We start from the raw sequence: 12,172 nt of genomic DNA on the forward strand, positions 1-12,172 counted from the left end.
TGGCACTGACAGTGGGGCTATTTTCTGCGATACCGAGATCAAACATCAAACCCTGATGTTTTGTAATGATGTGAAAATCCCAAAGCCATTATCTTACCCTTTCTTTTCATCCTCTACCTGGATCCCAACAGAATGGTACTCCCGTGAGCCTTTGCTTTCAGATTCAGAGTCCGTGGCTGCTTCCACCTAATGTGAAGAAAAGATACAAACAGTGCTTCTCATTATGTGAGCTGCAATTCCCCAGTGTTTCTGTGTTTATTGGGTTGGGACTGGACAGAGCAACTTAACGGTGCACAGCGTGTCAGAAAGTAAACATTGTATGATTTATGGAGGCTGCGAACGGAAAAAGACTGAGGTGGTTTTTAGGTTTGAGCAGAAATTAGGCTAAAGAATGAAGCACAGTGTGCTATAGGGTACATTCTACAACGTAAAATGTCCAATAAAGCATTTGTAGTTGCCCAAAAGGAAGCATTAGATTTAATAATGGCACCACACAGCGCCAGCTAAATGTTTGAGAACAACTCGTTCGATGCTTTGCTGTGCAACTATGCAATAAGCATAGCAGCTTCAAATTAGCCACCTTTGCACTCACGCTGCAAGAGCTCAACACAAACACCTCTGAGTTTAGGTCGGGTCAACGTGAAGGCGCTCCATTAGCATGTTTGCCGGACACCCTTACAGAATGTGGACGTGTGCTTCGGGTCATCTTCCTGTTGGAAAACAAATGATGGTCCCACCAACTGGAACCAGATGGGAAGCTGAGCCGCTGTGAATGTTGTGGCTGTTCTACATAAATGGCCAACAGTGTCACCAGCAACATTATCACACCTCCTCTGCCATGCTTCTCAGTGGGAAACACACTTCTCTCACCATCCGTTCATTCTCTCTGCATATCACAAAGATGTGGAACCAGAAATCTCAAATCTGGACTCGTGGGAGCAAAGCCCAGATTTCTGCTGGTCTGCTTCCTTGCCTTTCATGACCCGAGCAGTCTGCTTTGTGTTTGTGTTCCTCTGTGGGCTCAAATTGTGGTCATAAATATTTTGTACTTGTAAATAAGGATTTGTATGTGTAAAAAGAATTTGTGTGTGTAAAAGAGATTTGTGTGTGGACTTAGCCAAAAAATACGTGTGAAACTCTGGACTCAAGTTTCAAGTACGAATTTTGACCCTGTTTTTCTTCCTTTCATCTGATTGGCCAATGTCACGTGAATCACAAATGTAACTATCCAATCAGAGAACAGATGGGTTTGGCTGTTGGAGGGGTGCTTTTTTGAACTGCAGGTCCTTGAAGGGTAATACAGTTTGAAGCTGGAGGATCTCTATGTAAATATCCGATAGCAGCTAGGTCCCCTAACTTTCAGTAGCTGTTGAAAGGATAAAGTTGTGCTATATCAGTGGTTAGAAATACCATTATTACTTTAGGATTAGTTTAACACAAAGTCAGGCCTGACCCGGGACCATGGCTGTGAGTCACAGGCATGAAGGTCCTTTCACATCAGACGCAGCATGTGATGCTAATGCTAACTGCTAACTAAAAGCCAAGGATCCAGAATTTGTTGCGCTGGCTGCTGAGCTCTGTGGGTTTTTGCAGCAGCTCTACCTGTACTAGATGCTAGTCCCTGTATTAAGCAGGTAAACCTGTGACACAAAAATCACCAAACTCGGACGACCACAGACTGTTTTTCTTCGTGGTGATGAAGGAAAACGCTGGGCTGGCATGTAAAAGGGCATTTATTCCCTTCAAGAACCTGAAGCCCCATAAAGCACCCCTCCAATAGCCAAACCCATCTGTTCTCTGATTGGATAGTTAAATTTGAGATTGACATGACATTGGCCAATCATATGAAAGGAAGAAAAACAGGGTCAAAATTCATACTTGTCACTTGAAACCTGAGTCCAGAGTTTCACACGTATTTTTTGGCTAAGTCCACACACAAATCTCTTGACAATGACAATAAATAATAAATACTAAATACTAAATACACACACAAATTCTTTTTACACATACAAATCCTTATTTACAAGTACAAAATATTTATGACCACAATTTGAGCCCATACTCCTCTGTGCTTTCTTTCTCACATTTCAGTCATAAAAGCTTGAGTCATGCAGGCTCCTCCAAACAGTTTATGTGGAGGTGTGTTTGCTACTTGAACTCTGAGAGGCAATAATTTGGGCTCTACGTTGAGTGCCACTGACTGCAGAGTGCAGAGCTACTGCGACTCTAGGACTTCCAGCATGTATGCCAGGTGAGGCTGTTTCACAGCGCCTGGTGTTTTTTGGGTTTTTCTGCACTGCAGGAAACAGTAAAATGTTCAGGTTAATGGACTCTAATTTCTGAACTTACTGATGCAATGTCATTTCTCTGTTCTTGGCCTGTGTTTTCTGTAGAGTGGCCATTGTGCCTCAGGATAAAGGGATGACTGCAGATAGCAGGAAATACATTCGAGGCACAACCGTTAGCTGTAGGTGATGACCTCATGAAGGTCATGAAGATAATTTAAATAGTGTGAAAAGCCATCATATATGTGTATAAAGATAAGGTTTCTTTTGAAGCATTTTTAGTCAGTTATGGTAGACTGGATGCTGTGGAACCATCCACAGTGATAGAAATGAGGACATTAGTTTTTACTATGGAGGAGGAGGACAGAGCGGCGGATGATAATGGCTCCTGCGTGGCTACAGTCGGTGGAGCCACATTTAATGACACCTCTTCAGTGTTGACCATTTTGCTCTGCTGTTCTTCCTCCATCCGTTCTTCTTTTTCTCTTCTAATTTCTTTCTCTCACTTGTCTCTCTTTGTCTAGTTTCCACAATGTCTGCTTTGAGTGATCCAAACACAAGCTGACAGCTCTAAGTATACCAGTTCACAGCTGGCAATAAAATGCATCTTGAGTGACCACTTATGATTGGATACGACTTCCCCTGCTCCTCATGCAAATAAAAAAATAGATCGTTTTCTGTTTGCAAAAAGCAGATTACAGCACTCACATCTTCCCTGCATACACATACCTCAGTGCATGACCAGACGCAGCTGCTGTGGCTCCTACAGCGCCTGCTTCAGTCCCTCTCCATGCTTGTATGTTCATGTGAAGTGCGTTTGCTCAGACTTGGTCCCTGATTGATCACATCATCGAGTTATCTGTTCCAGCCGATCAAAACTGTAAACCCCAGTTTCTTGTTTACTGCTTTTCCTCTGTCTACCTGGGCTTTCTTAATAATAATAATGGATTGGATTTTATATAGCGCTTTTCAAGGCACCCAGAGCGCTTTACGATGCCACTATTCATTCACTCTCACATTCACACACTGGTGGAGGCAAGCTACGGTTGTAGCCACAGCTGCCCTGGGGTAGACTGACAGAAGCGAGGCTGCCATATTGCGCCATCGGCCCCTCTGGCCACACACCTTACATCACACCTTACATCACCCTCCTCCAATCAGATGCTTGTCTGCCTGCACGTCTCAGCCACTCCTTCACCCACAGCCCACTCAGCACAATCATACCATCTTCCATCTTCTCTCCAGCGGCGGTTATCTACCCCTGCCAGCCAACGCTTATCATCTTCTTCATTACCACTCATCTATCCCCCGTATAGGACTGTCTTCCTGACCTCATTTTTCCCAACACCGACCCTTACCTGAAGTCATCTCCTAGTGAAATATGGATCCACTGTGTCGACACATAAGCTACACAAACATCTGATCTATCCTTCTTTATTTTTATTTGTCCGGTAAAGACTACGGGAAATGAAAGCCCAATCACAGCTGTGATTACTGGAGAGCTGAGTAAGTGGTTCTTTAATGAGGCCCAGGGCACATGTTGACCATATTTTGGACCGGATGACTTTGGATGTGTTCTGAGCGATCAGCTCTCTATTCTGTCGGGTGTATTTATAACCTGAGCGGTGCAGCTTTGATAAGAGCTGAGCGGAGCCTTATGTTCCCTGAGAGAAAGAGAGAGTGCTGTTCGTCCTTTGGTCACCTGGGTTTCCTCGCAGGGTTGTTTAGAGTCAGCTAATCATGGGTTAAATATTTCAGGAACACATTTACAGCATGCATAGGTCAGAAAAATGACTCGTGGCTGTGCCCTGGTTTTTTTTAGCTGGTTCTACTTTGCATTTACCCACAAACTTCCCTCATCATTTACTGGGTGATTTTAAAATTAAAAAATGTTGATCCAGTCTTTGACAATATACCAAAATGTGTTTTTATACTGTGATTTTTTTAAAGGTTAGACAAGCAGGACTTAATGTGAGCATTGCGTCCTCCTCAGGATGAACTCTAACAACTCATGATCCTAGTATGTGAATTTGAAATACCTGCATAGTAAATAATGTTTGTCTGATATCAAAGCACTGTGCTATAGTGCACATAGCTGTAAAAAAACGAGTGCATTTCTCTGCCAATGATATCATTCCAGCCCTCAGGTGTTTCAAAGAGTGCCCAAAATGTCTATAAGAGGCCTTTTAAGCATCTGACATTCATAAATCTCCGACTCAGTGTAGTATTATGACTGTGAGAGTGAACCAAATGCATTGGTTGAGAATATCGTGCAGTTCTGTTGTTTGGAAATGTCAGCCCTACCTTTGTTGTGGAGTGGTCAGTATTAAAGCTCAGGAGTGACATTTTTGGTGAGCTATTTTGTATTCTGTCAGGCTGTTTGGAAGAAGCTATTAGCAGGGAGGAAATGTGCACGGAGCAGCCTGCTGAGGTGACCTCCATTACTCGCTTCGTGTTAGAGGCAGAGCCCAGTCCACCTCATGATAGAGTTTCATGTCTGTGATGGATGAGAGCTGAAAGAAGGCAAAACATCCAGGATGCCGTGCAGTTTGCGTCCAGCAGGCTCTTTAGGCTGGACATACTTTGGCACGTGCATGCAGAAATACAAGGGCGTGCATACATCATCACAGGCACAGAATCAGCACAGGTGTGGAAACTGAAAGCTGCACGGAGCGACTCAGCCTTTCATCCACAACACTCAAACACCACCTGGTGACTTCCTGGAGCCAATGAGTGCGTTTAAGGTTAAAAGCTTTGACTCCTTTTTTCATACGACCTCATTAAGGCTCCAATTAAAACTCTTGCTGTGAATAAATCAATCAGACTTTTGGAATGTAAGCATGTCTGAGTTCTAAAGTGGGAAAAGTGCAGCCCAGATGGCTCTAAAGTGGTCCCAATGGGAGGACCGGAGGAAGTCAAGTCAACACCGAGTCCACAAAGCCAATAATTAACATTTAAAAAATGTGCAGAAATGTTAAAAGTTGACCTCCTGTAGGAGAGGCAGGCTGAGAGGGTGAAATCAATGCAAAGGAAGGATAATCCAGGTTAATTACAGGACTGGGTGAAGCACGTGGATGACGAAGAGGTCAGCTGAATATAATAAATGAGTATTTGCATACTGTAGTTCAAAGACTTCTGGACTATGACACATTATCCAAAGTCATAATTAAAAATATGCTTTGGTGAACTGACACTAAGCTCAATTTCTTAAATTTGTACAACAGCAATTTTGCTTTTCGAATAAAAAATCCCTTAATTGTAAAATAACAGACTCCCTGGTATTACAGCTTAGTGTATTCAATAATATTTGAGTCTTTCCAGGAAAGGTTTCTGAGAACTTGTTAGAAATTATGGCTCTTATAAAATAAAGCTTTAATTCTCCAACATGAAGGTCCAAAGTGATGGGATGAAGCCTTCTGCATCGCTGCTAGGGATACTTAAAGAAACCTGTCTGTCTCAGGCTATATACGGTATATTTCTCATGCTATGATTTACTCACCACAGAGGACCCATTCAAATTGTTCTCATGCAGTACAGTCAGAGTATAGGCAGGTAAATATAATGTTGTTAAAGATGAATGTGAGAATGAAGCATATAAGTCTTCTCAGACTGTAATGTTTTCAACCTAAACATTTATGATTAGATGAACGAGAAATTCTTCTTTCTGCTTATTTTATATTTGAGTCCAGAAGCTTAAATTACCTGCACTGGTAATTTAACTGGACTTTCCACACATCACTGGAGGCAATTTCAATGTCAGTATAATTCTCTGTTACACACACACACACACACACACACACACACACACACACACACACACACACACACTCCTGCATTTTCACCTTCACTTTCATCAAACACACAGCACTAACAGTGGACTCGTTCTCCCAGAGGGTTTGATCGCCACCTCACTGGTGATGGATGGGTCAGATCGCTCACGCACATGTGCTGAATGTGTTGCTTTGCATTTTTCTGAAGTGTTGCAATGAGATTTGGATGTTTCACTTCTGTTTTCTTTAAATGAGCAGTTGGGTGGCCTGTTCATCTTTAGATGGCAGGCTTTGACCCTGGCTAACAGGAAACAGAAAGTGCCAGTACTGCAAATGTGTTGGAGATGAGGAGAGTAAGAATGTGAACAAGGATATCTGAACTTTGCTTGAGTAATTGGGTAAATCATTTCTGGAGCAAAGAGTGAGTAAACCAAGATGTTTACATGAGTCAGGGAAATGTAGCCTGGTTACTGTGAGACCTTCATTAACACTGAGCTCATTTCTCCTCCTAAAGCAACCATTTTTAATGCAAGGCTGGCATTTTACACACAAGATGGGAGCAGCTGAAAGCTGCTTTTAGCAATGCACTAATAACTGCAGATGGCTCAGATGTATATATATAACTGACAGACCCTGGCGTTTTTGCTCTGTCTGCTGTTTATAGTCTCCTGACATTATCACTATGCTTTTATCATTGCATCTGAAAGAATATATATAGAATATGTTAAAGGCTAAGAGCCAGTGCAGCCAATCAAAATCAACAGATAGATCAGAGTGGAATCGTGACTGGGTGGGAGGTCCGTTAAAGGATCACTGTGGGCTGAAGTGGAAGACCAGCACAGAGGCTGTGTACAGACAGGGGCTGAGCAGGCTCTACTCCCTAAGCAAGCTGAGATCCAGGAGATTTCCTGCCTCTCAGTTGTGGTGAGCACCGGGTACTTCACTGTGGTCTGCTGAGCATCAGAGCTGTGAATAAACTGATTAGGAAGGCTGACTTTATGACTGGAGAGGAGGTGGCTGAACAAACTGTTATCCTGACCATGCACCCTCTGGGCCGGTTACAGGACAGGCGGCAGAGCTCGTTCTCTCACAGATTCAGCTCGGCTACTACAACAGCTCACACACACATCTGTCTAACAGAGACTCGTCGGCTCTGCTACGTTTAACATTTTAACCCTGCACTCTTACAATACAAATGATATTTTTTACACACTGACATCACAAACAGGGTTGAGAGGTTGAGTTCAGTGACTTGATTTAGCCATTTAGCATGTGAGTCTGTGGGTTTTGACCCGTAGACCAGAAGCCGTTTGAGGAGCTCCAGCTTTTGTTGCTTCTGTCATGTGTTTTTGGGTTTGTTTGTTTTTACCAGTTTCAGTCTCTTATCATTAAAATCGCTAATTTTTGATGGCAGTAAGAAAACATTGGAGGCAATTTAGACAGAACAGGGAAATTTGCCAAATGTTCTCCTGCAAATTCTCAAGTTTGGATGCGTGGAAGAATCTCCTGACTACCAAAGGATTACTGTTTGACTTCCCCGTAATAATATTTAACCCCAGCTCAAACCAGTTACCTCTTTTAATCTAATTTTGAAAGAAAACACTGCAGTTAGGATGCACTTAATTTCTTTATCAAAGAAAGATATTCAAACACAGGCAGAATGAAATCAAAAGGTTCAAATTTTATATATGAGCAGGTTTGAGTTTGCAAACAGTTTAGCAGGAACGACAGCCAGCAGAGTGGATATATGTACGTGCACATATTTGTGTGGAGGAAGAATAAACAGGAAAGATGCACTGATTAAGGTAGACAAGTACGTAATAATGAGATGAAAGCAGAAAACCAAAAACTCCCTACATGCAAACTTTAAAACTTTAATAGAACTGATATTCTGCTTTAAATGGCTACGAAGGCGGAGTGAACTGACTCCTCAATCTTTTAAGAGCATCAAAGCAGACACCTGCAAAGGAAGATCAGCGACAGCAGAACCTCGGCTACAGTCGGAGCACGAGTGAGACAAATCCAAAGTAAAATGACTCTGAAGCGGGAGGTGGAGGGAGAAAAAAGGCACAAAGGAAGCGAGAGGGAGAACAATTAGAAAGGGGACCGAGAGAGTCAGTGGGGTTAGACAGAAAGAGAGGCAGGTACAGTAAGAAGAGGAGTGAATGAACCGTGGAGTGAACTACCATTCACTAAAACCTGCTCCAGCATGAGTTGAATCTTAATTAACGGATTGCAGTAAGATGACTCACTCCTGCTATTTTTAGCCCCTGAAATGAGAACGCTGTTTCTCGGCTGAATGTATGTGTGGGAAACTATTCTTTGATGTTATATAACCACACACAGGTTTGAGCAGTGCGAGTTTTAGGACCAGTGAAATGGCATTTTAACCATGCACGCTCATTTGAAGACTGACCTGTATCCCTATAGATGATCGAGGTGTTTTCAAGTACTCCTCAGCCTTTGACACGAGGACGGCCTTATCGCAGGTGAGCACTGAGCTGTGAGAGTCTGTGGACGGGTGTCTTTTTCCAGCCATGACTCTGGCCGCCTCCATCGCTATAGTAACAGCTTTGGTGCTATCCAGGCTGTCGTTGGAATTGTAGAGGCCTCTGCCCGGGGTCAACCCCAAGCTGATGCCGTCGGACGCCCACATCCCACCATGAGGGTGCCTCCCCTCGTGGTGGGCGTCCTGGGTGGACTCGGTGCTACTCTGGGCCGTGATGGAGATGAGCGGTTTGGAGGTGGTGCGTGGCGGGACTGGAGGAGGGGTCTTCTTATAGCTAGGTGTGTAGGTGATGGCTAGAAAAGAGGCAAAAATGAACAAAGCCATTTTCAGAATATTAACATTTTAAATTTACATTAAATTCCCACTGTTCATACTATATGTTTATAGTATAGCAAAGATTTTATGATGCAAGGCAATGATGTAAAAAGATTTGATTTTATTTTGGGAAAAATATGTCAAGGTAACTATAAACTACAATGCACATGTTCATAATAGTGAAATAGTGACGGATGATTTTATTTGATTTGTTTTAATGTTATTCTAAGTTCAGTGTGGCCATAAGTCTGTTTTTAGTTTGGTCTGTTTTCTGTTCAGGTGTGTGTGTGCCTGTTTAGACATCATCGTGGGGACCAAAAATTGGAATGTTACTATACTTGTAGGACTTGTGAGGACGCACACATGATTGGGATTTTGGTGTCAGGGTTAAGGTTAGGTTCAGGCTAAGGGTTAGGCATTCATTTATGATGGTTAGGGTAAGCATCTAGGGAAAGCATTATGTCAATTAGATGTCCTCACTAAGATAGCAAAACCAGAATTTGTGTGTGTGTGTGTGTGTTTGTAATTCATAGAAATGATCCGTAAATAAAAGTTAATCATACATAAAATCCAGAAATAGAAAAAGAAACAAACTTGGATGTAATAGAAGCAGAAGGCCAGCATGATATTGATAAACACATGCAGATGGTTTGTATCTCACAGATTACTAAATGTGATTAAAAAGAAAAAAGAAAAAAAAAGTGCTTTTTTATACTACAGTGTATGCTTTTTCATACATAGTATACACAGTACCATAGGCAAAGTTGCCTCCATTTTTGTAATTTTTTTTAATCAATATTCAAGGACTCTATTTTTGGAGTGTATTTTACACATTAAAAGTGAACCTCTGTCCAAAAAATGCACTCAGTTTACTTCTCATTTACTGTGAGCATCATTTTCTCCCAGTAATTACGGTTAGGATATGTTTGTTTTTTTTATTCCAGTCCATTCTTCATTTGCTGCATTTAAATAACCTTTATCAGATTTGATGGTTTTGTTACATACTTTAAAAAAGTGTTTTGCTTTTCGTTTACAACTGTGGGGATTAAATTGTGTTAAAATGTACAAAACAGTGATGTCATGTTTTGAGACGAGGACCCAGGCACAGAGAGACTTGATGAATTTAAGAATCTTATGATTTAATAAAGAAATTTACAGACTTGCACGGAGATGGTAAAATTATGATGACTGATAACGGAGATGAAGACAACAGACGATGAGGACAGGGAGGAACAGGGGTTTAAATGCACCAAGGAGACACTCAGAGGGAACTCAGGACAACTGGAGACATTTAAGGATGCAGGGACTGACAGAGACGGGGAAGAAGTCTCATCGTGATGAATAAAGTTTATCTTGCCTGGCTGGACAGCTGCTCAGCCCCCCAAAGCTCTGATCCTAGAATCGCCCCAGTGGGGCATTACATTTGGAAGAAGCTAGCTGCTAAAGAAACAGGTTGCGGGTGAATTAGAGGTGCAACAAATTGAACAAATGAAGCCTCACAGCTCTGCCCAGTAGCCTGAAGACAAGCAGAGAGAATAATGGCTTGTTGTCCACAGACCCATCCAGGGTGTACTACCCACCCGAAGCTGAGACTGAAAAATACTGGAAGAACATCCAGGAGAAAGAAGCGTCACTGGTGGATCTAAGAGCAGACGAGAGCAACCTCCCAGAACAAGAGCCAGTGAACGTCACAAAGACAGCCATCCAACCACAAGAATGAGCTGGACCAGTACCTGACATGATCCATGCCTGCTGACTGACAAAGCTCACAGCACTCCACGATCGCCTGGCAGCACAAATAAGGGTCACTGCTAACAGCAGGCTGGCTAACACAAGGCAGAACCATCCTGACCATAAAGGGTCACCATCGAACTACCTGCCTCTCCACTACGTGGAAGCTCCTCTCAGGTATTGTAGGAACTAAGCTGAGCAGGTACATGAGTCAATGAGCACAGGTCAGAAAGGCTGTATAACAGCAGAGGGCCACAGCACCAGCTCCTCAAATACCTCCAGAAGCAGTGCAATGTTAGGAAGCAGTGATCTGATACCCAGCTGGAGTAATAAACTCACCCAGTGCTGACAGGACTGCTGGGATTGGCTTCAGAAGAATTCAGGGACAACTGGGTTGTATTAAATTCAGTTAAACTGGATTGAATTCAGTTTTATTCATATGGCACCAAATCGCTACAACAGCCACCTCAGGGCACTTTATATTGTAAGGTAAAGACCCTACAATAACACCAGCCCTCATCACCACAGCCTCAGGTGTTCAGAGACTGGTTTTTACACATAAAGTAATAACACAGTAAAAAAAAAAAAAAGCCGTTGTGAAACGTGAGACTGATCTGACATGGATGAAAACCAGAGAAGTAATCAGGAGTACTCATGTGGAGGATTCTGCTAAAGGAAGGCTGACACGTCTCGTCTTCTTATTCTGCCCGTTTCACAACAGAAGGAAGGAGGATTACTTTCTTTCAAGTGCAAATGAGAATATGGACTTAATCCACAGAGAGATGGACTGGGGAATGGGTCACGAATGCCTTCTGGGCTTTGACATGTCTTTATTTTCAGAAAGCTCATCGTAGTTACAGGCCCGAGCATCTGAAGCACGAGCTGTGAGCCGGCCACCTCAGAGCCAAGAGCAGAAGGAAGATCGACGGCAGAGCGGAAGAACACCGAGTCACGCTGCGGGGCAAGTTATGGGTTATCGTTTTCCTCAACAAAGAGGCAAACTGAGCTGAACTCAGCGTTTCTTGTGTGCTTACATCACACAAAGCCACTTCTTTCAGTTCTAATGAGCTGCCCCGTCCACGCAGGCCCCCCAAACACTAATGTGTAGAATTAATAGCATTTCACAAGTACAGAGCAAACACAAACCTTTTTGTTTGCATTTATCTTAATAAAGAGAGAAATTTCTTGTAACCATCAAAGCCAGCGCTTCACCTGAAACCTACAACAACTTTTGGCCTCTTTCTCACCCCGACTGCAGCTGTGTATAAATAGCTACAGACGTCTGGTCTATGGAGAGTGTTCTGCTCCAGGGACTAAATGACTCACACTGACGGCCATTCACAGAATTAAGTCCTCGTGGATGAAGAGATGCGAACCCGAATAAAGACGGAAAATGGGAGAGAAGGAAAATGTAGAGGTAAGAGAGAAAGAGGGAGGGAGAGTAAATCATTGCAGATATAAAGAGGGATGAAAGAGGGTTTTGTGTGTGTGTGTGTCATAGAGAGCAAGGATAAATCAGGGAGTGCGGAGCGATCGAGGGAGGAAAGAGATGACCCATTGAA

The 12,172-nt window shown here is 42.8% G+C and overlaps 1 protein-coding gene across 2 annotated transcripts in view; it reads right to left on the minus strand.

The window, feature by feature from the left end:
• The window catches only part of dlgap2a (discs, large (Drosophila) homolog-associated protein 2a), a 135,492-nt gene that overhangs the window by 9,401 nt on the left and 113,919 nt on the right, over positions 1–12,172 (minus strand). For both annotated transcript variants that reach the window (XM_085258350.1, XM_085258353.1), the window contains exons 8-9: positions 8,472–8,857; positions 98–186 (exon numbers count right to left, since the gene is read on the minus strand). In XM_085258350.1, coding sequence (XP_085114476.1) covers positions 98–186; positions 8,472–8,857 — 475 coding nt within the window. The remainder of the gene's footprint in view (positions 1–97; positions 187–8,471; positions 8,858–12,172) is intronic.

This window comes from Mchenga conophoros, linkage group LG19, assembly GCF_057382185.1.
Source record: "Mchenga conophoros isolate Kocher_MC1m ecotype Shallow Benthic linkage group LG19, M_conophoros_male_GT1.1, whole genome shotgun sequence".
NCBI classification, from domain to species: domain Eukaryota; kingdom Metazoa; phylum Chordata; class Actinopteri; order Cichliformes; family Cichlidae; genus Mchenga; species Mchenga conophoros.